Consider the following 26,734-nt stretch of genomic DNA (forward strand, 5'->3'; position numbering starts at 1 on the left):
AAATGAAATGTAAATGTGAAGCACATGGGTGCACATGGCACATGGGTGCACAAATGAGCACATGGGGAGGGGTGTGTCTAGTTTTTATGTTCACCCCCTCCATGGGCTTTCTAGACCGGCCTTGGTAAATTTAGAGGTTTTTTTAGAAACTCTAAGTTTACCTAGGTTGGTGTTTTAGGTGCCAAAATTAATTCTAAGAAAATTACAAATAAAGTTCCTATTCTAATTTTGACAAGAAATTAAAGTCTACTAGAGTTTATGGCATTTGAACATGTAAAAGAACGTCTTCTTGGATCCTCTTGGCCATAACTCTATGGTTGGCCCAAATCTACCCTTTGGTGGGCTTGCATGTGGGCTTGTGCTTGGGCCTCTTCCATCACAGTGTATCCCTCGTCACCCAGCCACCATTCTTCATGGCGATCCCTCCACATCTGAGATCGTCCATCGATGGTTAGATTTTAATGTTAACCTCGTACAGGGTGTCGTATTAGCAGCTGATGTTGCAACCTGTGTTCCTGCATATTTGGACTGGTTTTGGTCTATATCACACCCATATAACATTCAGATGGTTGAGGATAATCGACCTCCGGTGATTACCCCTGATGGACGACGTCAGGACGGGAATGATACTATCTCTGAGCATCCCGCAGTGGTAAGAACTTATTACTTGCTTATTTAAATAATACATGCTCAATTGCAATCAATGTAATTTGTTTATAATTGTAGGGTTTTGTAGAAGAATAGCATCCACCTTGCAGTTGATTATAGATGATGGTCATTTAACCGAGGATTCACCTGCATGGGAAGGGACACAAACAACCTTGATGCTATCCTGATCAACCACCGAGGACATGTCTATGTATGTCCGCAGACGACGACACAGATGATGATGATGATCATTTTAGTTGTTGTTATGTTTTGTAACTTCCTGAAGAAAGACTTAGTTTACAATTATTTTTGAATTTCTGAATCTGATGAATGAACACTTTGGTTATGAAATTAGACAATTCTTCTTCCGCATTTATTATAGTCAGAATGTTAACATATTCATTTATCACATGCAATTACAATTATAAATGTCACCTAATGGACATAATTTGTGTAAACATTTGCATCCGACTAGTTTAATATGAACACCAAGTTTTGGCAATTGGATAACAATGAGTAGACCATAAAATATCTGTTGGTGGAATCGGGCAACCTTGTTGCAACTGAACCTGTTAAAAATTGTAAGTAATGTCATTAATTATGTTTTTCTATGATTCTTAAAATTCATTAACAATGAAGTTTAACAAACCTGAACAAAATGATTTCCATGAACATGTCCAATACAAATGATGCGGTGATGATTAAAATCTGTAGGAGGTTGGGATCTTAATGGAAAAATAGTCAATGATTGTTTAAGAGATAAACACACAACAATCACATTATATCGATTCGTAATAACGTATCCATATCCGGTATTGTCATCCACTTATTTGTACTTATCTACAAACATAAAAAAATGTAACAAGTTAATCCAACTCATACAACATTTTACAATTAATAACATCATTCAAAATGAATAGAATTACCATGTGGTCAACTAGAAGTGAATTTTTCAAAAATTCATATCGTTCATCACCGCCAAACAAATCAATATATTTTTAACGCCATTGACAAAGTTCTTTATGCAAGTTCATGCGTATAATAGCCCAGGAATCCTCTCCCATACCCAATAATGCACCAACCGCATGATAGCCACAATGACCGTCAACCTTAACATCAACAATATCAACAATGTAAGGATGAATTCCCACCGGAAATTGTTGTAGCATTGGTATTGATTTGTTCGGAGGAGTCTCCAAAATAAATCCCTTGCTACATTTCAAACTAGATGAACTATCATGTTGTGAAAGAATGTCATCAACATGTTCAAAGTAAGAAGGAATTCGCTTCGTAGATCTACCAAATTTACTCTAACGCCCTTTTTGTGCACCTTTTGTTTTGACTTTCTCCTTTGGTTGACATAAAGATGTCTTATCTGGATAGACAATCTCACGTAATTTGGCTTTGCTGTTAATCTTACCAGCCATGTCAACCTCATTGAATCGATTCATGATGACAACCCACTCTTGTTGGATGGACAACTTTGCTGAAGTATCATCACTTGAAATATCTAAAAAGCTTAATCGTGTCCAAATGAAATGCACTGAATGCAATGGTATGCTACCAACACCAAAGGAAGCCAATTCACAAGCACAAGGAAGGCCATGAGTAGATCTAATGGTGCACCCACAACGAGATTTATCTAAACCAACATATTCAACTCGATCACTCTCTTCTACAATATACTGCAAGGCATATTTCGATACAAAGCCAACCAATTTCTTATATCTTGTTACATTGAAGACATGACTCACTACATGCAAACTCTTTTCAAATGAAGATTTAATTGCATTATGTTGCAAGATGATCATCTTATTAATGGAATCCCAACAAAAGCATAAGTCCCCCATTGACATCTCAATGATCCTCTTTAAACTCCAATGTGCAGCCTCAGTCCTCTTACTTGTCGTGTTGCCTAAGTGCATGACTTTATCCGTCCAAGCCTTAACAAACTTTTCTTTATGTGGATTTAACCAAGTACTAATCACATATTCAGTAAATATAGGCCATGGTGAACAAACAACATTAAAGGCCTCCACACGATGTTCATAGGACTCTACATTTTCACAATCAACAATTGCTCCCCAAGATTCCATCACTTGATCCCATGCCTCTTTTGGATAAACAATCATTTTACATTTTTCTTTAACATTTTTATCAATGTGAAAACGACATAACAAATTAACAGCTTCGGGAAACACAACATTTATTCCATTCATTAGAGCAATATCTCTATCACTAACCACAACCTTTGGGTATGAATCAACTCTAAAAAACAAACCTTTCAGCTTCTCAAGGGCCCATACAAAGTTATGATGACGTTTTGATGCGAGTAACATAAATGCAGCACTGAAGGTCAATCCCGTTGAGGTTACACCAACAACTTCAAACAAGGGCATCCTATACCTATTAGTTTTATACGTACTGTCCATCATCAATACTATGTTAAAGGCATTCAATAGCTTCACTAAATCAGGGTGTGTCCAAAATAAATCTTGCACAACATTCGTCCCTTCTTCAAACCTAGACCAATGGACATACATATCTCGGTCAAGTAACATTATCAATTGTTGCATTTCAGTTCTATCACCTCGTACTGATTTTTTGTACATATATAGTACATTATAAACTTGTTTTATTGTGCTCACATTTTTCTCATTATGCTCTTTCATTGTTAGCAAAATATTTCTAGGCTTCACCGAACTCTTTGTCATGTCCATAAGCATTAACTTCTCATTACATGTGAACCTACCAACATATGGATGATCAACCAATGTATTTGTCAACTCATGATTATGAGACCCACAAATTAATTTCAATATCCATCCTTCACCACTCTTTACTGGATACCCTCGTAATCTGAAAGGACAACCACATTTCCTAATTCCACTCTCAGTAACCTGTAAATCCTTCTTATATCGTATGTATTTACCTCCTCTCTCACAACCTAATAATACAAATGTCTTCCTTCCTCGTTGGCCAATTGAAGTATCTGATCTCAATATCACAATAACAAAACCAAAGTGAAACACAATTTTTCTAACCCACTTTAGGAGCTCATCCCGAGTACAAAATACCTACAAAAGTTATCATAACAAATTATTTCATTTACTAATTAACAAACAACTTAAACATACTTTACAAACTTAACTTTACCTCATATGTAGTAAATGCATTTGTACATTCATCATCATCCCACACATCAACCCCATCATATAATTCTTGTTCAAATTCTTCACTACTGTCCATGCTTCTACAAATAAAAAAAAATGAAACTAAATCATTGCATTCCGGATCCATAAATCCATAAGTCAAAAAAATCGTTCTAAATTCAACAATTCATAATTCAAAAAGACCATTCCGGATTCAAGAATCCATAACACAAAAAAACAATTCCGGATTCAAAAATCCATAATGCAATTTAGGCTTCCAGATCCACCAATCCGTAATACAATTCAGGCTTCCGGATTCAGCAATCCGGAAAACAACAATTTATGATAATTTAACTTCCAGAACACCCCTCATCCGGAAAACACAATTTAATTAATTCCAGATTCATGAATCCGAAATACATTATCGGATCCCGATATCCGGTAACCCCGAAATCTCCATAGCCACCATGCTCCTAAAAAAAAACTTAACTCTTACCTCTACAACCCAAAGAACACTTCGACAACATTGCATATTCCTCCACCTTGCTCCGAACAATTACAAAATCCCTCCACAGTAGTTGATATTCAATGATGAAGATACACAGCGATAATGGAAGTCCAACACGGTGCCCCTTTTCAAATTATAGGTCAAGGTCAATTTTGGAATATTTAAAATTGTGGTGGAGGAAGAAAAACCTGGGGGTGCAGGAAAAAGAAGCCAAATACTTAAGGCGACCAAAAACAATAAGAGGTCCAACGATTTGTTAAGAAATCAACCCAAATGACTAGCAAAATATATTAAAACAACTTAATAAAAAACTGAATCAGTTAGCCACATATATTTACTCTAAATTCGATGAAAATAAATCGTTAGAGATAATGCTCTGTCTAAAATAAAAGAATATTTAGTAGAATATCTTTATGGTTGTTAATTCTTAAAGGGAGGATAAGGGTCTTCAGACCATAAACAAATGTAAGTGTTATTTCATACACTATATACTATACTTATATCTATATGCTATCACTGACTTGATGAGCTTATTAACGGGTAGAACTCTCCTCACTACAAATTTTAAGCATCTCTCAGGCTCAAAGTAAAAAGAAACATGATTAATCTCTAAAAGGGATTCAGGTTAGCTGAAAAAAACAAATAATATAAAAAATAAATGACTTTTTGAGATTATTTGTTAGACTATCCCAAAAAAATATTAGGACATGTGTTTAAAGAAATAAAATTTCTGACCACATTATTCTTCACTCTCACGCGCTCCCTTTCTCTCTCATCGAACCAAACCCTCTGATTCTCCCCAATTCTGATTCCAATTCTCCGGCGATGTCAAGCGCGGCGGTGGGCGGCGACGTGGAGGCGGGCTTCGCGAAGCTCCAGGGCGAGGACTTCGAGTATTACATGCAGACCTACTCCATCGTCCTCGGCCGCAACTCCAAGAAGTCCACCGTCGACGTCGACCTGTCCAGCCTCGGCGGCGGCATGAACATCTCCCGCCACCACGCCCGCATCTTCTACGACTTCGCGCGTCGCCGCTTCGCCCTTGAGGTCCTCGGCAAGAACGGCTGCCTCGTCGAGGGCGTCCTCCACCTCCCCGGCAACCCTCCGGTCAAGCTCGATTCCCAAGATCTGCTCCAAATCGGTGACAAGGAGTTTTACTTTCTCTTGCCTGTTCGAAGCATTTTGGGGGGGCCTGTAGGTCCGCGCCACTACCCTAACCACTCTGCCCCTCCCGGGACCGTCGTGCCGCATTATAACTACCATTTGAGCTCGGGTCCGGGTCCGGTGAAGAAAGCGCCGCGGAGGGAGTATTACGAGGAGGATTTCGACGACGAGGATGATGTGGGTGCGAGGAAGATACGGAGAGATGGGTATGATGGATATGGCTACCCTGGTGGCAAGTCTTCTCTTTCGGCACCAATGGGTTAGTGCTTCTTGAATTATAATTGCAATTATTGATAATGTTGTTGTTGCATAAAGGGCTAATTGGAATTGTAATTGCTCACCAAGGTGTTTTTTCTTGTTCAAGGGGGATTTATTGTTTTATCTTAGGGGATGGGCATTATGTCTGCTTGTGAGCTAATTCTTTGGGTTCAGTCCATGAAATTTAGTTAGGGGTGAAGTTGTGGTCTTACATTTTCAACTTGCAGTTATAAGGTGAAGTCTGTTAAATACTTAATATTTGGAATTTTGGGTGGTATGCTGGAGGGAGGATAGTGTGAGATGTATCGTTGCTTTGGTGTTTAAAATTGTGTTTCATGAGGGTCATTGGTTTTGCAAGGTTAGATTGTTGTTATCTCTTTTAGTGGTCACTTGCCATTATATTTGGTTGTGCCTGTGGTTGGTGTTATTTGCAGTGACTAAAAAAGAATGTGGCCTAGATTTATTTAGATAATTTGCTACATTTAAAAGTTGTCATGGAATTTTCCAGAACATCAATCCCCCAGGGAGATGAGTGGCAATGAGGACTAACTGTGGTCTTACAATTAAGTTGGTGGGTGCTAAAGAGAGCATGCTGGTCATGGGAGTCTTCAGAACTTCAATTTCTAGGAAATTCTTCTTCATGCCCTCTAATGATATTGCAAACTGTAATCAATATCCTTTCTAACATTAAGTGTGCAAGGATTTGTCTGCAAGGAACTTTTTAGTTTCCATGTTTGTATTGTAATAGAACCTCGGTCTTCACATTTTATAAATTAATACCAATCCCAATTTCTGAATTCTTGCAATGTTCACTGATCAAACATTTTTTGGTTTTTAATCGTGTTACCAACTGGTTAATAAAGATAATATGTTAAAGGTTCAAATTACGATGACTCTGCTAAAATATTATTCCTGAACAATGTTGAAATCACTCAATCTTGCACTTTATAGTAATTATCGTAAGATGCTTGGACTACCCACCAATACATATAGTCTCAAATATAAAGTTTAGCACGTACTTATGATGGTGTGGACTCTGAATTTTACATCATATTCAGTGTTTCTAGCTTTGTGCTATGATGATAACATATCTTCATCCCTTCGATTTGTAGCCATAGTTGAGCTTCACTGTTATGATGGCTTTTAACTCGGGTTGATGCCTGGCGTTTGTCAATATTCTTTGCTTTACATTGTGGATGATAGGAATTAGATGATGATACAATAATGTAGCTTTCAATATCCCAATTGCTGCAAGAGTTTAAAATAGTGCCATAGAAGAGCAATTTACTGCAGTGACCTTAGTAGACCAAATAGCAGGCTGAATAGTAGCTACAGTTGCTTTGATAGTGGCATGGCTGTGTTTTGATTCCGAAAAAGCTCTGTAAACTTAGAGGTTATGTTTTTCGATTTCTGAAAGTGGAATCTGCAGCTGTAATAGTAATGAAAATGGTAAATATTACTTTGACTTAGAAGATAATGATTTCTATCTAGGAAACCTGTATACAACTTTTGTTTTTCACTTGTGTATGTCTTGTTTAAGACACCTATGGATTTTTATTGTTGGGTACAAATGTAATGAATTTGGAGTAATTTTTGAGAATCTACTTTATGTAAACCAAATCATGCAGTTTTTTGTGGTGAAGCCTATTACTCTTTTTTGAATGAATCTACATTATGTATAAATAAAATATAAATTAGTTTCTTCCTACTTTGTAAAAACAGAACAATGAAAAGACACTTGAACAACAATTATTACCTTCAAATTACCTTCAAAGAGGCCTGATAAGCTACATGTCAAACTTAAAATCTTGATTGCTAGTCTTCGTAGATTTGGAGTTGAATGACCATAATTCTTCCACCATTAGCTATAAAAGCAGATAAAGTAACTGAAAATTTATGAGTTATAACTTAAAAGTAATTTAGAACACTTGGAATTGTTTAAGTATTTCACTAGGAGTGTTGGTCTTCCTTGATTCTTAGGCAAATTCATCACCAAATAGTCCACTTCCACTTTTATAAAGAGGCAACTCAGTTGATTTTTTTTGTACATCTTTGCGTGGCATTAATCTCTTGATGCAAGCATACAACCCATTAGTTATCTCTAACTCATATTTCATTTTGGAGTTACCCATTAGTTATCTCCAAATCATATTCCATTACGGGGTTATAGTAATAGAATTCTGGATTCAAAAAGTGACCAGCTGCATGTAATGGTCGATGAAGTTGGCAAGTCCATCTATTATGAACGATTATAAATACTTCCTTGTATTTACTTTCAATGTTATTGAAAGACTTCATTATGATTTCTTTGACCTTCTCCATTTCTTCATAGATATATCCTATTGCTACTTTTCTTTCCCCATCTACAAAATGAAATACACAAAAAGAGGAGCCTTGAATTTCAGTCAAAACCACATGGTTCCAAAATGAAGGCATAAAACAAATTTTGAAGCTTTTCTTCCCCTAGCCTCCTTAGACAACTTGTTTTCTCTACATTCATTAGAAGTGAACATTTTCTCAAATTTTCTTTCTCTTGATGAACTCTTTCTAATGATAAATAAGATGTAGTAAATCTTGTAACATGTCTTACCAATTCCCTCTTGTTTTTGAATTGTCTCAACCAAGGTTGTCAAACTCGCGAGTCTACGTAGACTCGTGGGAGCTCCGTAGACTTGACTCGTAGACTCGTAAGAGTCTACTTTCATATTAAAAAAAAATTAATAGTTTCCTAGAGCATTTTTACTTCTATTAGAAGATGCAGTTCTATTAACCTCACTTGAACACATTCCTTAAAAAATATACTGCTCCTCCAAATTCAATTTCTGCCCAAAGAAACAAATGTGCAGCAAGCCCAATTAAAAAAACAGAACCCTAATCCCTTCCCTACCCTAAGTTCACACCACCCATCTCTAACCTTAAATGATAAGCAGCAACTTGTGACCACCTGCAACCCACAACCACCGCGACGCGACCACCGCACGCTCCGCTCGATCTACTGCCACACTCCACATAAGAACAGAAAGAAGACGCAGTCCACACACAAACACAAACGACACCGTTTTGGGGTTTAAAAAAAACCCAATTTGACTTGCCAACTCGGACCAGAGTCGCGAGTCCACTGCGATTTCACCGAGTTTACCCAAAAAACGAGTTTACTACCGAGTTAACTCGGTAAGGCAAAGTGGGCACGTAAACTTGGACGAGTCAATGACTCGTGAGTTTGATAATCATGGTCTCAACAAACTCAAGGTAATAGAATGACTATATATAAAACCAACAGTAATAACTTCCCTTTGAATTGTCTTATTAAAGGAAGTTTTCTAATTTCTTCAAGCATCAAGTCTATGCAATGGAGGACAAAAGGGTCTAATATAGATTGTGTCTTTTCTCCTCCAACAATTTACCAGCTAATACATAATTGTTTCCATTATCTGTAATGACTTGAACAACATTCTCTTCTCCAATCTTCCCAAGTATCAAGCATCTCAAACAATTTCTCATTTGTCTTCACAAAATTTGAGCCATCAATGGACTTCACAAACATTGTCTCTGCAAGAGAGTTCATCAAAAAATTAATCAAACATATTTGCTTTTGATCAGTCCATGCATTTGACATGATAGAACAACCATGCTTGGTCCATTGCACTTCAAGATCTTTCAACAACTCTTTAGTGTAGTCCATCTCCTTGTTAAGAAGTGAAACCCTAATTTCATGATAAGTAGGAGTTGGTAAATATAGACCATAAGCTCCAACAACATCAATCATATCTTGAAAGCTCTTCAATCTAACAAGATTGAATGACAAGCCTCCTTGGTACAAAAAATGAGCAACATATTGATGAACTAATGCTTTCAACAAATCTGTCACATGCGTCTTTGATATTAAGTTGTCTTTGTTTCTCCCTTTTTCTCTTTTCTAAAGCAAGAACAAGGTTGCTACAAAACATATCCATTGTTCCCTTTTTTCCATCATTCTTTCTCCCTTTAGGATTACTAGCGGTTGACAATTCAACTTCATCTTCACTTATTAGTATCACCAAAGCTCCCTACATTTTCACCAACATTTATTGAAGTGGTTGCCTTCTCCCTAAATAATTTCCAAAGCTCTTCTCTAACATTTTTTAAAGCCTTGGGACAAGGTGCTACATTGCCCCTTTTTTCCATTAAATGTTCTTTGGGTCTTCTGGTTCCTGCTTTCATAATTTTTCCACAATAATTAGAAGTTGTAAAGGTTTGATTCATCCAAAGGATGACAATATTTCCAACCCATGTCATTTCTATTAGATGATCTTGAATAGGCTTGTTCAGTTGTTGCCATTGGGTGCGGTTGAATTAAAAAGAAAAAACAATGGTTGATTACTACATAAAAGAAAGAAAAAACAGAAAAGAAGAATAACAAGAGTAATGAAAAATAGAAAACAAAAAATTCAAAAACACATAAGCGAAAAAATAAAAAATCTAGAAGCATACAACAAAGAAAGAGAAGTAGAAAGAGGAAAACAAAAAAAAAAAAGAAAAAAAAAGAAAAAGAAAATAGAAGAGACAAAATAAAGAGGAAATAAAAGAAAGAAAAGGGGAAAGAAGAAAAAAAGAAAAGAAGAAAAAGGGAAAGCAGAAACAGAAAATAAAAGAAGAAAAGAAGAACGAATGGTGGTGAAAGAAGGAAGCAGAGACGACGACTCGTAGCATTGATACGAGGAACAACATTGGGGTGTGAGAGAAAGAATGGGAACGTAGTGATGAGAGGTGAGAATTGTGTGATTGGCAGGGAAAAGTATTATTACTCTTTCATTAGAGTTTGGGTAACGTTTTGGATTGGGTTTTGTATAATCCATCCAAAAACAATTAGGGTTTGCCTGAAGTTGGGTTGGGTCAAGCAAACCCGAGGCTTCTTCTATTTTCGAGACAATCATTTTGTGACGCCATTAAGCAAAAACCAAAGTGGCTACCATGGATTGCCATGCGAAAATTGATTTGCCATCACCTATAGTGGCTGTCATCGACAAAACCGACACATTTTCGCCATGTCTCCGCCATGGTCGAAATCGATAACATTGTCCCTTTCTTCTCTTACTGTTGACTTTGTTCTTTATGTGCCTAATTGCCCATTTTAATTTACATTTTGTCACCTGATTGACTAAATCTCATGACATTAATTTCACCTTCACTTAAAATAATGTTATCTTACAAGATTAAAAATTTGGACGAACAATTCGCAACATATATGAGTTGCATGAACTTTATTGTCTCTCTTTTTCAACACCTATCTTTGTGTTTGTGGTTTCTACAATGATGATTCATGAACAACTAGGACATCCCAGATTGACAAAATTGCATAAGATGGTGCTAAGTTTAAAAACCTTGTCTAGCTTGAATTATGAGTCTTGGTAGTTAGGTAAAACATTCATCAATATTTTTGTTGTAGTATTTATAAATGAGCTTCATATCTTATTTCTTTAGTTCATTTTGATATTTGAGGTCCTTCTCATATAACACAATTTGATATATCCATCCATGTTTTTTTGGAGTGACAATGCTTGTGAGTACCTATCTCACAAATTCCAACAATTCATGGCATCCGATTGTATTTTTTATCAAACTTCATGTCCTTATACTCCTTAATAAAACGGAGTAGGTAAACACATAAACAAACATAATGAAAGTAGTCAAACCCTTCTCTTTCACAATCATGTTCCACATCGTTTCTGGGGGGATGCCGCATGTTGTCCCATATCAGATGCCATCAACTGTTCTTAATGATAGGGTACCTTAATCTTTCCTTAATGATCAGGTGCTTCAATTTGTCCCTTTTCCTCATTCTCATCTATACAACCTTCCTCCATGTGTTTTTGGTTACACATGTTTTTTACATAACCTCACCCGATCAAGATACACTCTCCTTGATCGTCATGTGTCTTTTTAAGATAGCATCCTTGTAAGAAAGGGGATCGATGTTTCTCACTTGAACTTAATTTATATTATTTCTTGTTGATGTCTCTTTTTTTAGCTTGTCTCATTATGCATTCTTTCATTCTAATAAGGATATATGTAGTCAGTTTTCTACCTTTTTCAATCTTCCTTCATCACTAAACGACTCTGTCATACCTCACAATGCTTCCGAAACATTAATTTAGGTATATCAACACCAGCCATGGCCTATTGGCATTCCAATATAGGACCCATCTTCAACGGATAATGATATAGTCAAGACAATGCATGATCCTTCCCCGACACTCATACCATATCTAGTTTACTTCGAAAATGATTGGCCTAATGATACTTAAAAAGGTATATATTCTACTTGCAATCCTTCTCCCTACTATGGTAGCCTCCATTATCATCGACTTTCCATCATACATTATACTTATTTGTCCTTATCTTTTGTTCTTATTCCTAAGTCTTTATGAGAAGCGTTCTCTCATTCAAAGTGGTGATAAACAATGTTTGGTGAGATGTGTGCTCTTCAAAGTAGTGATAACCAACTTCTAGTTGATAAATCAATTTTTGGGTTTTGATGGTTGTACAATATTAAAATTGAAATAGGACCTGATGGTAAAATTGACGACTATAAAACTCGTATGGTTGCCAACAAATACACGTAAATCTATGGACAAGATTATATTAACACTTTCTCTCTTGTTTGGCATAATGACGTATATCTGACTTCTCTTCACCATTGCAACTATTCTTCACTGCACACTGTTTTAGCCTCACATTAAGAATAAATTTCTACATGATCTTGATGAGAGGAATCCTACATTGAACAACTTCTTGGATTTCTTGCTTAGGGGAAGTCATTTGATATGGTATGTTGTCTTCACATGTCCTTGTATGACCTCAAGCAATCATCCTTTGCATGGTTTGGGCGTTCTCAAATTGTCATTGAGCAGATTGGAAAGATATGAAGTTTGATCATTCTCTATTTTATTGTCATTTTCTCCAAGGATGTATCTACGTATATGTAGACAATATTGTTATCACAAGGTGTGATAAAGAGGGTATTGTCCAACTTAAACAATATCTTGTTCAAGAGTTCCCAACAAAAGATCTTGACACTTGAGGTATTTCCTTGATGTAGAAGTTTCATAGTCCAATGATGGTTTGGTCACATCCCTAAGAAAACAGGTTCTAGACATTGTAGACGAAGTAGGGATGTTAAATGTTAAGCCTGTGGTGGATCGACTATTAATCTTGTACTTGACCAAGGAGAATTGTATTCTAACCCACAAATATCTAGATTATATATGTATAACTGGGAATGCTTTTATTTATTCTTGGATCATATATTTATTATTAGACAATACTATGTCTCCTCTATTTATTGTATTGATTTTGTTTTCTCAATATAATTAAAGCACCCATGGTGTCTCGGGAACACAATTTCAGCTCAATTTCTCTCTGTTTCGTATAGTTCAACATGTTGGAGATTCCACATTGATTAGAAATATGATTAAATTATAGTGTATAAATGGATGCAAATCTCACCTTACAAATCAGTTTTGTCGAGTTGAGTTAGGTTTAAATCCACTTTCTAAAATGGTATTAGATTTGATCCTAGTGAGGGTTGTTGAACTTATCGTGCCGCCTATTATCGGGCTGATTGTGGATCACCCATAAATATTTATTCCCACCCTCGACATGTCGATTCTTCAGTGTGAGAGTGTGTTGGAGATCTCAAATCGACTAGAGATATATCCAGATTATAGTATATAAATGAGTGCAAACCTCATCCTATAAGTTGGTCTTATAGGGTTCAATTAGGTCTAAATCTACTTTCTAAGAATCCTTATCAAGATAAGTTAGCTAACCCTTTTTATCTTTATCTACAGAAATAGGAAGTGTTTAGTCATCCTTTTTATTTTATCTGTATTTATCCTTTATATTCTTTATAGGGGAGTGGCAGAATTGAGAAATTAGATTTGAGTATTCTAGTTTTTTTCCCTTAAAATAATTGGTAAGAGGAATGTCAATAGTTTGCAGAGGAACAACATTGGAAGTCTGTTCTTTGTACTTTTTTATCCAGTATTTCGGAAAAGGAATAAATATTCTCTATTATTGCTCAACATTAATTCATAGACATTGAACAAGAGAAACCATATTGAATCTGGGTTGGGCCTAACTCAAACACCAATTATGGCTCATGAGTTGAAGAGTGCCTAAGCTTATGTAGGCTTTAATTTGGTCATATACATAATTTATTTATAACAATATATAATGGGGATTTTCTTATTTGGTGTACACAATTTTTTTTTCTTTTCAAAATTATGTTTAAATATCACTATTTCCTCCACATATAAGGCACATAAACCGCAAAGTTCCTACAAACCCTCCATTCAACTTTTATTTTTTATAACTTTTTAATTGCAATATTTAATAACGACTGTGATATTTTTAAAATTTTATAAAATGCAAGCACAAGTGTGACAACGCCTGTCTTATTTGCTAGTATCTATATTTGATGTGGGATATCAACCTTTAGTCAACAACTGGTAAACCATGTGGAAAAGTTTTTGTACCCTCTTGAAACTCTTTAAATATGAAGTAGTGATTATGTTATGAATAATATTTTTTTAATATGAAATTGTTTATATGATTTATTCCCCATTAAATGCTTTGATGGAAATACAACAGAGAATCAAAAACTTGTTTTTAAATATCAGAAATTGAAATTATTTAATCACGGAACATGTTTATTCTTTTCAATACATGAATACATTAAAAGGTAGAAGTGAAAAAGTTCAGCTTAAGGAGGATAAGTATTCCCTCTGTAAAGGAAAGGAAAACATAATAGCAACAAGCTGTGTATTCTTTTGCATTAGATCCAACATCTATTCTGCATGAATAGCCTCAGAATTTGTAATGTGACTTTAATGGTTTGGTTACTGCAGATAAAAAGTCTGAAGGCAGATCCCGGGTTGATCGAGATGCTGATAATCTTCAGCTTCAGCAGCTGGAAGAAAAGGATGTAGTATCATCTGTAGCTACTGTTCTCTCTGATCTTTGTGGTCCTGGAGAGTGGATGCCTATGGAGAAACTTCATGCGGAGGTTAGTTTTTAACATTATGTCTGTGGCTTTCTGTTTTCTTTTCTTTTTCCCATTTTGTTGGATTAGGCTGGAGTCATTAATTCTGAAAAAGGAAATCATTTCCTTCTCTAGCATTCCTATTCTTCACTATAGGCTTTAACCATTGGGCAGAAATTGAGTTCCATTTATGTAATTCAAACTCAGCCCCTTCTTTCTTCTCCTTCCTATGGACCCTGCTTCTGGTTGCTGTCACCATTTCTGTTGACTCCTCCTCTGTCATCCTTCATGCGGCCACTGTGCAGAGTCAAGTCTGGCAGTTCCGCTGCAGTGTTCAGTTTCCTCAAAACCCACTGCCTCCAGAACACAGTGCCACCCCGCCACCCTCTATGTCTGTTCCCTCTGCCATCCATCTAGTGCCTGAAACTGTTTTTTTTTCTCCCTCTGATGATCATTTTAAAGGTTCATGTTCACCTGTACTTCTCTTTAATTCATGTGTACCCAACACGGTTTATTATATTCCTTCTCAATTTCTTTCTCTTAGAGGGTACCATCTTCCGTGACATGTTTTGTGACTAATCCTTTCAACAAAAAAGTCTAGATCCACTCCTTATTCAACTCTAGGATTCACTAAAATTCTTGAACTTGTAGAACTTCACCCATTTCTCAAATTTTGACAAGAGATCTCTCTCTTTCCCTTAATTTGTACGTGATATGCCTTATTTCTTCAACCAACTATCCTAACCTAACAACCAGATGTACCTAACTAGCTAACTAATTAGTGTCTATCACATACATATAAATGCTAAAAAAAGATACTTAATTCATGTATTCATAAATAACAAAAAATCACAGGTCTTAAACAGAACATACAAGTAAATAACAATTAAAGTAGATGAAATAACACGTTTAAGCTTCTAAGTCCCTAACTCTGAGGGTACCAACAATGATATGATAACAAAAAGGGTTACTTTGCTTGTGTCTATCGGAGACAGATGACAAAAAAACTCAGACTAGAGAAAACAGAAAAAGAACTGAAATCAGAAACAAAAAAACAGAGGAGAAAAATAGTACCGGACAATAAGAGAAAAGCAATAACCTGTGGGACAGTGAGAGCAAAAAGGGGAAAACAGACAACCTGGTTGAAAAAAATGCAGTCAGTGGACAGATGCACAGTCACTGGACAAACCAGGTCATTACAAGAAAATAGATAGAGCAATTGGTTGATTGATCACAGTAACCAAGAAATGCATCACAGAGAGAACATGTAGATGAAAAGAGGCACGGAGAGTTTTATCCCAAAATGTTTTGAAACCTTTCTCTTTTAACCTTCAAACCCCAAAATTTCCTCCGCAACATTAAAAATTTGGGTTATTTATGTTTTTGATGCTTTTATGAAAGTGACCTACGAATGCGTGAAAGTCCTGTGGTATCAGTCGCTTTTGACACTAAAACACAATATAACTACCTCAGAATAGTGGCCAGCTGCCACTATGTGTCGCAATGCTACTATAGTGGTACAATTATGTTATTCATAACCTGGATAGATTATTTGAACTCAGAATAATTAAATGACTTGACAAATAAGGGAAAATGCCAATCACAACAATTGAAGCTATAAGCAAATCCAAACAAATTTGAGTGGATATGTATTTGTAGGCAGCTAAAGGGAAAATGGATTTCCAATTCCAAATATAAGAGAGCATTTACTTGTGTTTTTATTTCCTGCTTTATTTTGTTTATGTTTTCATTTTCTAACTATAGAACTGTTGCTTTGTTTTCCATGTTTTTTTATTTCAAAGATTTCATAGGAAAAAAAATCTGTCTTCTTTCTTCTCTATACGAATCTCTTAGAACAAGAAAAGTATTGTGTTGGAGATCCTATATCGACTAGAGATAAAGCTAAATGATAGTATGCCAGAATCCATGATTTATGCAGCAGTTAATGTTTCCTTGTACAGTTTTAATTACATAATTAGGAGATTTAATTACATTCCATAATTAGGAGGATTAATAGGCTAACAATATGTTTTATATTTATTGTGAATGATCATTGATCCTAAATTGTAGGAATAGATTATATTATATCCATTATAAATTAGGGTTTTTAGTTATTAAGTCTTTGTATTGTATTTAAGAGCAATTGCTCTGCTAAATGAAATTTTTGACATGGTATCAACGCTCTAAAATTTTCGGGAGCCTGTGTAATCTCGTGCGCAGTCTGCATTGCTGCAAAACCACTACCCCTTCTTTCTGCTGTTGTATTCACCTGTTCACTTGCATTTGTGCAACACCACAACCCTTTCTTTATTCCACTATATTCCTTCTAGGCCTGCATTGCCATACTTCAAACCTTAAAAATGTCCAATACTCAAAGAACCCTTAACCAAAAAAACAATTTGGAGTTGAACTGCAAAATATTCAATCAAGCCTTAGGCTTAATGGGAAAAATTACCTAAAATGGTCTCACTTTGTCCAAACCTTTTTAAAAGGGGAGGGAAAATCAGTCATCTCACTGACAACCCTTGATAGTCTTTGGATTCCAAATTTGCAGCCTGGGACAAGGCAAATGTGGTTGTAATCTTGGTTGTGGAATGGCATGACACCAGAGGCGAGTGATACTTACATGTTTATGAAGACAACTAAGGAGGTATGGGATATTTGTAAAGAAAATTATTCCAAAGTTGGTGATGCCTCCCAAATCTATGAGATTAAGATGAGAATCTCTAGTACAAAACAAGGGAATTACTCAGTCAGTGAGTATGTCCATACACTACAAAATTAGTGACAGGAGTTAGACCAACAATTTGAAGTAGAATGTAATGAAGATACTGACCTACTCAAATGCTACGAGAAGGACAAGATCTACAAGTTCCTAATAGGATTAAAGAATAAATTTGAACTTGTTAGAATTCAAGTGCTAGGGAAGGACTTGTCCTCACTCAATGAGAGAATGATTGTGTATCGTGCAGAATAAGATCCTAGAGGAGTTATGTTAGAACCCTATCAACTGAAAGTTCAGCCTTGCTTGTACAAAATAAGGGGAAGAAAGTTTACTTCATTTGGAAATGAAGTAGGAGGAATAAATATACCTAAAGGAGATAATGAAGACTCCCTTTGGTATACCTATTGTAAGAAGTTGCGACACACTCAAGACAAGTGTTGGAAACTCACTCAAGACAAGTGTTGGAAACTTCATGGGAAGCCTCCAAATCCAAACTGGAATTGGACACTTAAAAGGAAATAAAAGTGGAGGACATACTAAAGTCCATACGGCATAAATAGGCCCAACAGAAGGCAATTCTTCACGACCCACCACAAAGTTCAACATTGAGGATACTGTGAAATTAAAGGGGTTGTTGGACACATAAACAAAACCTACGGCTTCAAGTAATTGCTCCTTCGTATTTATAGTAATATTCCTTACTCCTATTCACTAAATGCTTTAAATTCCTCTAAAGAAGGTGCCTAGGTAGTTGATTTTGGAGCCACAAACCACATGACTCAATCATCTACTAGGTTTATATCTTATAGACCTTGTCAAAGCAACAAAAAAATTGCATTTGCAGATGGAACTATCATTACAACTGATGGAAAAGGAGATATTAAGTCAAAATCTAATTTTGAAGGATGTTTTGCATGTGCCCAAACTATGTCAATTTGACTTCTGTTCACAAGCTTATAATGGATTTATGTTGTTTGGTATTTTTTAATCCTACGAAGGATTAGGGAACATGAAAACCTCTCCAATAAAGGAAAAATCTAGTTATACCACCTTTGTTTAGGTCTTCCATCCTTCAATACCTTAGAAATTATGTTTCCTAATTTATTTCAAAAGTTGACGTAAAAATGTTTCGTTGTAATACTTTTGAATTTGCAAATCACAAGCATGTTGACTTTCCCTCTAGTAATAAAAGAATGACTATTCCTTTTGCATTAGTACATAGTAATTTGTGGGGATTCTCTAGTATTCCTAACCTATCTGGGGTTCACTGGTTTGTCATATTTATTGATGCTTGCACTCGAGTGTCATGGGTATTTCTCTTGAAACAAAAGAGTGAAGTGAGCCAAGTTTTTGAAGACTTCATCCAGATGATTAAAAATCAATTTGAGGCAATCATTAAAAGAGTCCTCTCAGAAAGATTTTTTGCAACCAAACATTGCCTTCCTTCCTCAATGAACAAGGGATGATACATGAATCTTTGTGTGAACACCATACAACAAAATTGGGTGACAAAACCAAAACTTGGGCACCTCAAAAGCGTAACTAGAGCTTCTCTTCTCCATAAAAATGTTCCAAAACAGTATTGGGGAGAAATGGGAGAAACTGTTCTTACTGCTACCTATTTTGTTTATCATCTACCCTTCAAAACACTAAACAATAACAATCCCATTCAACTATTCTCCAATTTTTTCCAGACTTTAGGACAACAAATCATCTTATACCTTAAGTCTTTGGTTGTGTATCCTTTGTCCATGTTCATTCTAATCATAGGAGGAAACTTGATCCTCGAGCTATTAAGTACATATTTATTGGTTACTTGCCTACCCAAAAGGGATACAAATGTTACCACCCTTCAACAAAACTATTCCTTGTGTCTTGTGATGCCACCTTTGATGAAAAAACACTATATTTTCAACCTTATCTTTAGGATACAAACCAGTAGGGACACCTATTGAATAGAATCACAAACTTGGTGAATCAATTGAAGATGTACTGGTGGATAGACAATCTTATAAAAGGTTGGTCGGAAAATTGATCTACTTGTTCCACACTAGGCTCGGCATTGCCTATGCCCTAGGGGTTGTAAGTTAGTTCATGCATAATCCAAAGGAGACTCATCTCAGGGTTGTTTATTGCATTCTACATTACTTGAAAGGAACTTCTGGAAAAGGAATTTTATTTACGAAGACGAATGAGATGATCTTAGCCTACACAGGCTTTGACTATGCAGGTTTTATAGACGATAAATGACCTACCTCTAAATGTTACACTCTTTCTTGAAGGAAATTTAGTCACTTGGAGGAACAAGAAACAAAATGTTGTGGCGATATCAAATGTATAGGTAGAGTTTAGAGCCATGGCCTTAGGGAGTGAAATACTATCGTTAAAGATAATTTTAGAAGACCTGAAGATTGATTGGAAGATGCCTGTGAGATTGTATTGTGATAACAAATCAACAATAAATATTGTGCATAATCCAATGCAACATGATAGAACTAAGCATGTTGAAGTCGGGAGACACTTCATAAAGGAGAAATTGGATAATGGCACAATATGCACACCATTTGTATCCTTTGGAAATCAACTTGCAAATGTATTGACAAAAGGGTTAAGTAATGCTACATTTTAGTCTATTGTTGGCAAGTTGGGAATGGATGACATCCACTCACCAACTTGAGACGAACTGTCAGAATCCCATGATTTATGCTACAATTAATATTTCCTTGTACAATTTTAATTACATAATTAGCATATTTAATTACATTCCATAATTAGGAGGATTAACATGATGAGTATATTTTATATTTATTGCACAATCATTGATCCTGAATTGTAGGAATAGATTATACTCATCATAAATTAGGATATTCAGTTATTAAGTCTTTGTATTCTATTTAAGAGTAATTGTTCCTCTGTAAATAATATCAAAAACAGTTTTTCTGACATAGTATAAGTAGGTGTAAATTCCACCTTATTTTGTGAGGTTAAATTAGACTTAAATCTACTTTATACGATGATATTAGAGTCAATTCTAGAAAAAAGTTTGGGTCTATCATGCCACTCACTATATATTTATTCCTATGCTTCCTCCTCGATGTGAGAGGTGTATTGGAAATTCTACATCGACTAAAAATAAGGTCAAATTATAAGTGGGTGCAAACTTTATATTATAAACCGGTTGTATGAGGTTGAATAAAGCTTAGAATCCACTTTCTAAGATATTGGAAACAAAGTGACAACTTTGTAATTTAAAAATGAAAATAGAAAATAAAACCATAGTAAATGTTCCCCAATATTTTTATAAATTTCATATCAAAAGATTTTATACATAAATACTCCTTTACTTGTTGATTCCAGTCTCTTAAAATTCTCAAGCTCGTGGCTTATACAATTTTTTTTGTACTGACAATTATCCATCTGGCTAATTACACTAGGATTTCTATGGTTTGATAACCTGTTACATTGTTGTCTAACAGTAAGCTGTTTTCTGAGAGAGCTTACAATGCAATATTGATGTTTTTGTAGCAATTGCCAGTCTAGTAGTGTGAAGCTTTTCCATCTATTATATATACGAACAGAGTGAGAATATGAAAATAATAGCGCAAGTGATAATCTGCTACGCATCAAGATTATCCTAATATAAACTTCAAATATACATCTAAAACATCTTGGCTATGATACAGGAACTCATCCATTTAATTCTTTCTGAGTGTTCAACTTATATATATATTTTTTCTTTTTTATTGTTTAGCTGTTGGAGCAGTATAGCAGTGTTTGGCATCATAGTAGAGTGAAGAGGTATCTGACATCAGAAGATTCGTCAGGTCCTGAATCCAAAGGGAAGCCTTGGTATGGTTTGCTTATGCTGTTAAGAAAGTACCCGGAGCATTTTGTCATCAACACTAGGTCCAAGGGCCGTGTCACCCTGGAGTTTGTTTCTCTTGTCTCCCTTCTATCCTGACCTCGTCATCACTAAAGCTCAAATTGGAAAGGAAATAACTATCAGCCCTGGTTGCTTCTAACAGTGATATATTGTTTAGCTCCAAATCTGTATAAATTTACTTTTGTTGCTTTCTTTTTGGGTAATTACTTGTTCCTGGGTAAATATGTCCCCCTCCCCCCTGTACTCTGAGAGCAAAATTAACCATTAGTTCTTTCTTTTTCATGGATTTAGAAAACGGGAGTTAGATTTAAACATCAGAGTTGGACGTGTCCAGTTGATTCACTCTATAAAATTGTAGGACCACTCCTAGAATTAATGTTAAACTGCTTGTGGTTAAGATGCATTATGCATGCTCCATTATGTTTATTATGCAAACACCACGTGTGGGATTTTTTTGGCATTGCTGTATTGCATGTTGGACTATGCCTTCACAGTGCTGTTTTCTATGTTGGGCTATAGGCCTTTCCACACACCTATAATTTTCATGTGCACCCCCTAAATTTAAAAGTTTCAAAGTTGTCCTTGTGATATTAAATAATGGGGATTGTGAGTTTTGTTGTTGTGTTGTGTTTTTGGAGTGTTTTTACACATCATGTTTGTGGTAGTGCTTGTGGTGATGCTTGAAGTGTAGAGTGGATATTGACCCAGATTGTGGTGGAGTGAAGACACGGTAGCTTGGATAAGTAAGTTGCTCGTTTTGCTTGAAGTTTTTCTCTGTTATGATTTTGAATTTGACTTTGGATTGTAGAATTTAAAAGGTTATATACAAAAGAATTTTTGTTTTTGGTTGTGCAATTCTTCGAAATATAATTTTGACTTCTGAACTATACAATGTGAAAGTCAAACGTGTGATGTTTTTTTAAAGTCCATACTTCATTTAATTGTGCCACAATATCAAGTACTACATTCCTTTATGATCACTTATACCATTTTTTCAGTAGTGATTGTGGAATCTGAATTTTGAAACAAAATAAATATAACATGAAGTTGATAAGTTGATTCACATGGATGAGTTATGAGTTGTCATTTAAGTTTAAAAACATCAGTAAATGAGTGAAGACATTTTCATCTAGCACTTACACTTTGAAAAAAAAAAAAGATAAATGAGTCATTATAGTTTGTTGTATTGTATACATTTGTCCTTTTATTACTATTTGTTAGTAACTTCTTTAATGGATGAATAATAATAATGTTTAATTATATAAAATGTTAAATGATGCAACTGAAAATTATGTTTAAAACATGCTGTCGAGAAAATATATTGTTATTCAATGTTAGTGATGTCCATTTTGAAGAATAAAAAGGTCATTACTAAAATCTTTGAATTTGTTACAAATGAAGTCTAAGTTGAGATTTAAATTTGCACCAACCTCCTAGGTACAGGAGGGAGAAGATTCATCTAGCTTTTTCTCTAATTACATAGTTGGATTCACTATGATTCTTTTGTTGTAAGTTGAATTTGGATTGTATATCCGAAGTTTATTTTGGTTGCCAAGTAACTATGAGGTCATATTTTAATAGAAAATGTATCCAAAAATAGTTATCATTTATTCTGATTTTGGGTCTACTAATGCATAGTTCAATTTTAATTTATGCTCTTCGCCATAGCTTTTACATAGTACTTAATAAATCCAGTATAAATAAACCTATTAACTAAAGCACATTTATACTGTCAAATAACAAAATAATTATAAATAATACTTGTGTCCCAAAAAATATATTGGACAATATTTAATATTATCACAATATCAATCTCATAACGAGGATGAATGTGTTAACATGAATAAGGTTGTTACCTCCACACCTTCTTCAGAAATCCCAATAACTCATTTAATTTCATATATACCCTAATGTAAAATAGTTGAAAGTTATTTAATTTCATGTATATCCTTATGATCCTTATGTAAAACAGTTAAATAATATGGAGTTTTCATTATGGAGGTAAATGGGGAAAGTGCATGAAGAGTGTGGTGAAGGGTGTGGTGGTGGTTGCTTTCGTCATGATTTGTCGGTAGTTTGTGATTGGTAGTTTGTGATTGTGATAGTCGTAGGTGCATGTTTGCCGTGGATTTTTTTTGTTTATAGTCTGTTTTGATTATATTTTGAATTGTGTAATCTAGAGATTCATCGGATTACACAAGATTACAAAATCCAAAATAATTTGAAATTTGTTTATAAACAATTTGGAACATCTTCTTGAATTTCGAGAAACGTTTTGGATTGGTTAATTCGTAATATAATGTATTTTAGATTGGTAATTGATGAATTTGTGCCTTCATTTCGTTTTGGATTCTTGAATTTTGAGATGAATGGCGGAAGCTTCAATGGATGAGATGAACAAGGATGACTCATATAGAGCTATGGAGCACATGGACGTCCACATGGCAACCTAGGAGTGGAGATGATTTAGCATGAAAGGTGTGAGCTCAACATGAAAAACATGACTCCACATGACACCTTCTCATTGGAGAGTCTTATTTTGAATTTTCAAATTTTGGTTCCAAAATGTTCAACCCTCTCTCCTATAAATTGAGGTGTTTGACACTCATTTTCTAAGATTAATAAATAAGTGAAATTGCTGCCAAAATTGTTAGCCATCTCATTTCTTTGTCTTGTCTCTCTAGGATAGACACTTTAATATTCTTTACTAGCTCAAGTGATAAACACATTTCAAATCATTTTGGATAGTGTAATCCTTAATGTGTTTCTAGATCGAGGAAAATGTTTCAGATTGGCCAATTCGGAGTATAATGTTCTGGAGTACAGAATTCATAAACCTTTTCCAGATTTGAGAATACATTCCAGATTCTCCAATCCTTGTTAAAAAAATATTCATAAGTCTTTTTCAAATTCAGGATAAGTTTTGAATTTTATAATCCAAAATGTGATTATAAAACGAAAAAAAATGATAGGAGGTTCAAATAAGTGAAAATCTAGTGAACAAATTTCAATGAAAAATCAACATTTTTTCACTACAAAACCAACACAAATCTCTAAGCAAGATGGTTAAACAACAAATTGACTATAAAATGCTCCTAATAAAACCACCAAAATACTTGAACAAATGCAAATATTAAACGAAATGGAATGTCGTGGGTGCGTTGTGAAAGTTAGGAAAAGTATGAAGTGTGTGGATCAAACAAACACTCATACTAACATAAAAGATTATCGATTTTTCTTGCATAAACTAAGGTCATTCATCAAACCCTTCAACTAGATACCTTCCTTGGTTACTTCAGTCAATGATATATACTCAACTTTTGTGGTCAACAAAGCTTCTATTGGTTGGATAGTAGCTTTCCAACTTATGAGAAGTCTGTAAATCATAAAAAAAATAATAAATAACAAATCGTCTAACATCTAAGTCTATAATGTAATAAGAATTAAAGAACCTACCCAAAGTGCTTTGTGAATCACCCTGACACCAATGTCTCAGACCCTTAAGGTACCTAAAGATATGTTTCACATCTTGATAGTGTTCCTTGCTAGGATTTATCATATAACTACTCTCTAGATTAACTATTTGGGTCAAGTCTAGTCTTGTGGATACCATGACATACACCAAACTTTCAATTGTACCTGCATAAGGAAAACAAGTCATGTATTGATCAATTTAGATTGACTAGAACTAATCTCATCGAGACTATTAAATATTATTAAATATAATGAGATATTATATATATTGTTAGATAGTTTTATATATGTAATGAGCTTAACTTATATTTTTTGTATTTTTTTTTCATATAAACATAATCATATGTGTTTCGTATACACAAGGAATTTATCCTATTTTTTCTTTTCTTTTATTTTAATATGGTATCAGAGCATATTGGTGAACCCACTATTCACTAGTATTTTTCAGCCACTGCCCCATCGCCTCCTTGACGTCGGAGTCGTCGTTGTTGTTGTCAATTTTGTTGGTGACTGGATTTGTCATTATCATCTATGGCTTCTTTTGTTGCCATTGTGGCTTATGTTGTTGTCACTATGCCAGATCCTCTATTTATACTAATCATGCCAATGTTCATCTCTCTATTGACAAATTGGATGGAACAAATTATGCACTTGGACCTCAAATATTCAATTATGGTTTAAGAGTCAAGGTTATGTTGATTGTTTTACTCGTCCCAATGTTGCTAAAAAGGAGGTTTCCCGTTGGTTGAAAATTGATGTTCAATTATGCATTGTTATTAAATCTACCATTCACTCATCTTTAAAATAAATTTTCAGTACCTATGAGATAAGTTCAGAAGTTTGGAAACAAGTAAAGTTATTATTCATCAATGATACTCAAATCTTTATGGTGTGTGTCAAAATCTCCTCACATTTGTTGCTCTCAAATGTCTTGATGGTATAATGACAGAATATCTGGGTAAACTCGATGCTCTTCTTCATGATTGTAATGAGTTATTGACTCTTGCCTCCACTCCTTCTCAAGAACTAGAGTAAAGATCCAAGTTTTTCATGTTACTGGGCTTACATGCCCTTTTTGATGATTATTCTCATGTTCGTGATCAAATTTTGGGATCTCCTATTATGTCCAATTTTTTTCTGCATGTGTCAGGTAAACACAAGAATTTAGCTACATCCAAGAGCTCAGCTAATCACTGAGAATTCACTATGAAATCAAACCTAGATTACAAATAACACACCAAGAGTGATAATCTTGAACCCCTCAAGAACACGCACCACTCTTTGGCAAAACACACAGTATTAAGAGCAACCCTCTGAAACTGCACCACACCAAATCACACATAAATACAATGTTCAAGAAAAAAGGAAACAAAATACACCTAGATAATCCAAAGATTAAAGTTTAGAATACAGGACCCAATCCTATTCCACACTTGAGAATGATCCAAAGCTTTGTCAAATCTTGAAAACTGTTTTTGATAAATCTCACTTTTCTTAGTTAATGCACAATAGCGTAAAACAAACTTTTTATACTCCAATCAAGTGGTTAAAATAGTTAAATCAAAAACCAAAAGCAGTTGGAATCATTTAAAACACATTGGAACATCCTAACATTATTTTGTTAAGGTTTTCATAAAAACAACCAGTTGAATTCTCGAAACAACCGGTTGAATTAGTTTGATAGCAAAGTCAAAACAAAGTAAAGTTTTTCAAACTCATTTTAAAATCCATCAAGTGTCAAACAATCGGTTGAATCAACATTTCAACAGGTTGAAATTTTACACTCTTTAGAAAACTCATCTTTTTCAAAAGGATTAAGATCAATTAACCTTGGATAATCTTAAAGAGTAGATTAACAATTCAAAGACTACTAGACACACACAAAAAACCAGCAGCAAAG

At 34.8% G+C, this 26,734-nt stretch overlaps 2 protein-coding genes across 2 annotated transcripts; one reads left to right on the plus strand and one right to left on the minus strand.

Annotated features, from left to right (window-relative positions):
* Positions 1–1,958: 1,958 nt before the first annotated feature.
* LOC137824742 (protein FAR-RED IMPAIRED RESPONSE 1-like) lies at positions 1,959–3,897 on the minus strand. The gene is made up of 2 exons (XM_068630415.1): positions 3,805–3,897; positions 1,959–3,725 (listed from the first exon to the last, which is right to left on the minus strand). Exons 1-2 carry the CDS (start codon positions 3,895–3,897, stop codon positions 1,959–1,961), a joined length of 1,860 nt encoding a protein of 619 aa, XP_068486516.1.
* Positions 3,898–4,989: 1,092 nt separating this feature from the next.
* LOC137823880 (FHA domain-containing protein FHA2) lies at positions 4,990–21,763 on the plus strand. The gene is made up of 3 exons (XM_068629189.1): positions 4,990–5,731; positions 14,619–14,776; positions 21,229–21,763. The coding sequence occupies exons 1-3, from the start codon at positions 5,134–5,136 to the stop codon at positions 21,436–21,438; spliced, it is 966 nt and encodes a 321-aa protein (XP_068485290.1). The 5' UTR covers positions 4,990–5,133; the 3' UTR covers positions 21,439–21,763.
* Positions 21,764–26,734: the final 4,971 nt, after the last annotated feature.

Source organism: Phaseolus vulgaris, chromosome 8 (genome assembly GCF_000499845.2).
Source record: "Phaseolus vulgaris cultivar G19833 chromosome 8, P. vulgaris v2.0, whole genome shotgun sequence".
Lineage (NCBI taxonomy): Eukaryota > Viridiplantae > Streptophyta > Magnoliopsida > Fabales > Fabaceae > Phaseolus > Phaseolus vulgaris.

Bases quoted from the DNA above. Each gene is read 5' to 3' on its own strand.
- LOC137824742 (XM_068630415.1), bottom strand. From the start codon at position 3,897: ATGGACAGTAGTGAAGAATTTGAACAAGAATTATATGATGGGGTTGAT. The intron at 3,726-3,804 runs GTAAAGTTAAGT...TAACTTTTGTAG, and splicing joins ATGCATTTACTACATATGAG to GTATTTTGTACTCGGGATGA.
- LOC137823880 (XM_068629189.1), top strand. From the start codon at position 5,134: ATGTCAAGCGCGGCGGTGGGCGGCGACGTGGAGGCGGGCTTCGCGAAG. The intron at 5,732-14,618 runs GTTAGTGCTTCT...TGGTTACTGCAG, and splicing joins TTCTCTTTCGGCACCAATGG to ATAAAAAGTCTGAAGGCAGA. The intron at 14,777-21,228 runs GTTAGTTTTTAA...TTTATTGTTTAG, and splicing joins TGGAGAAACTTCATGCGGAG to CTGTTGGAGCAGTATAGCAG.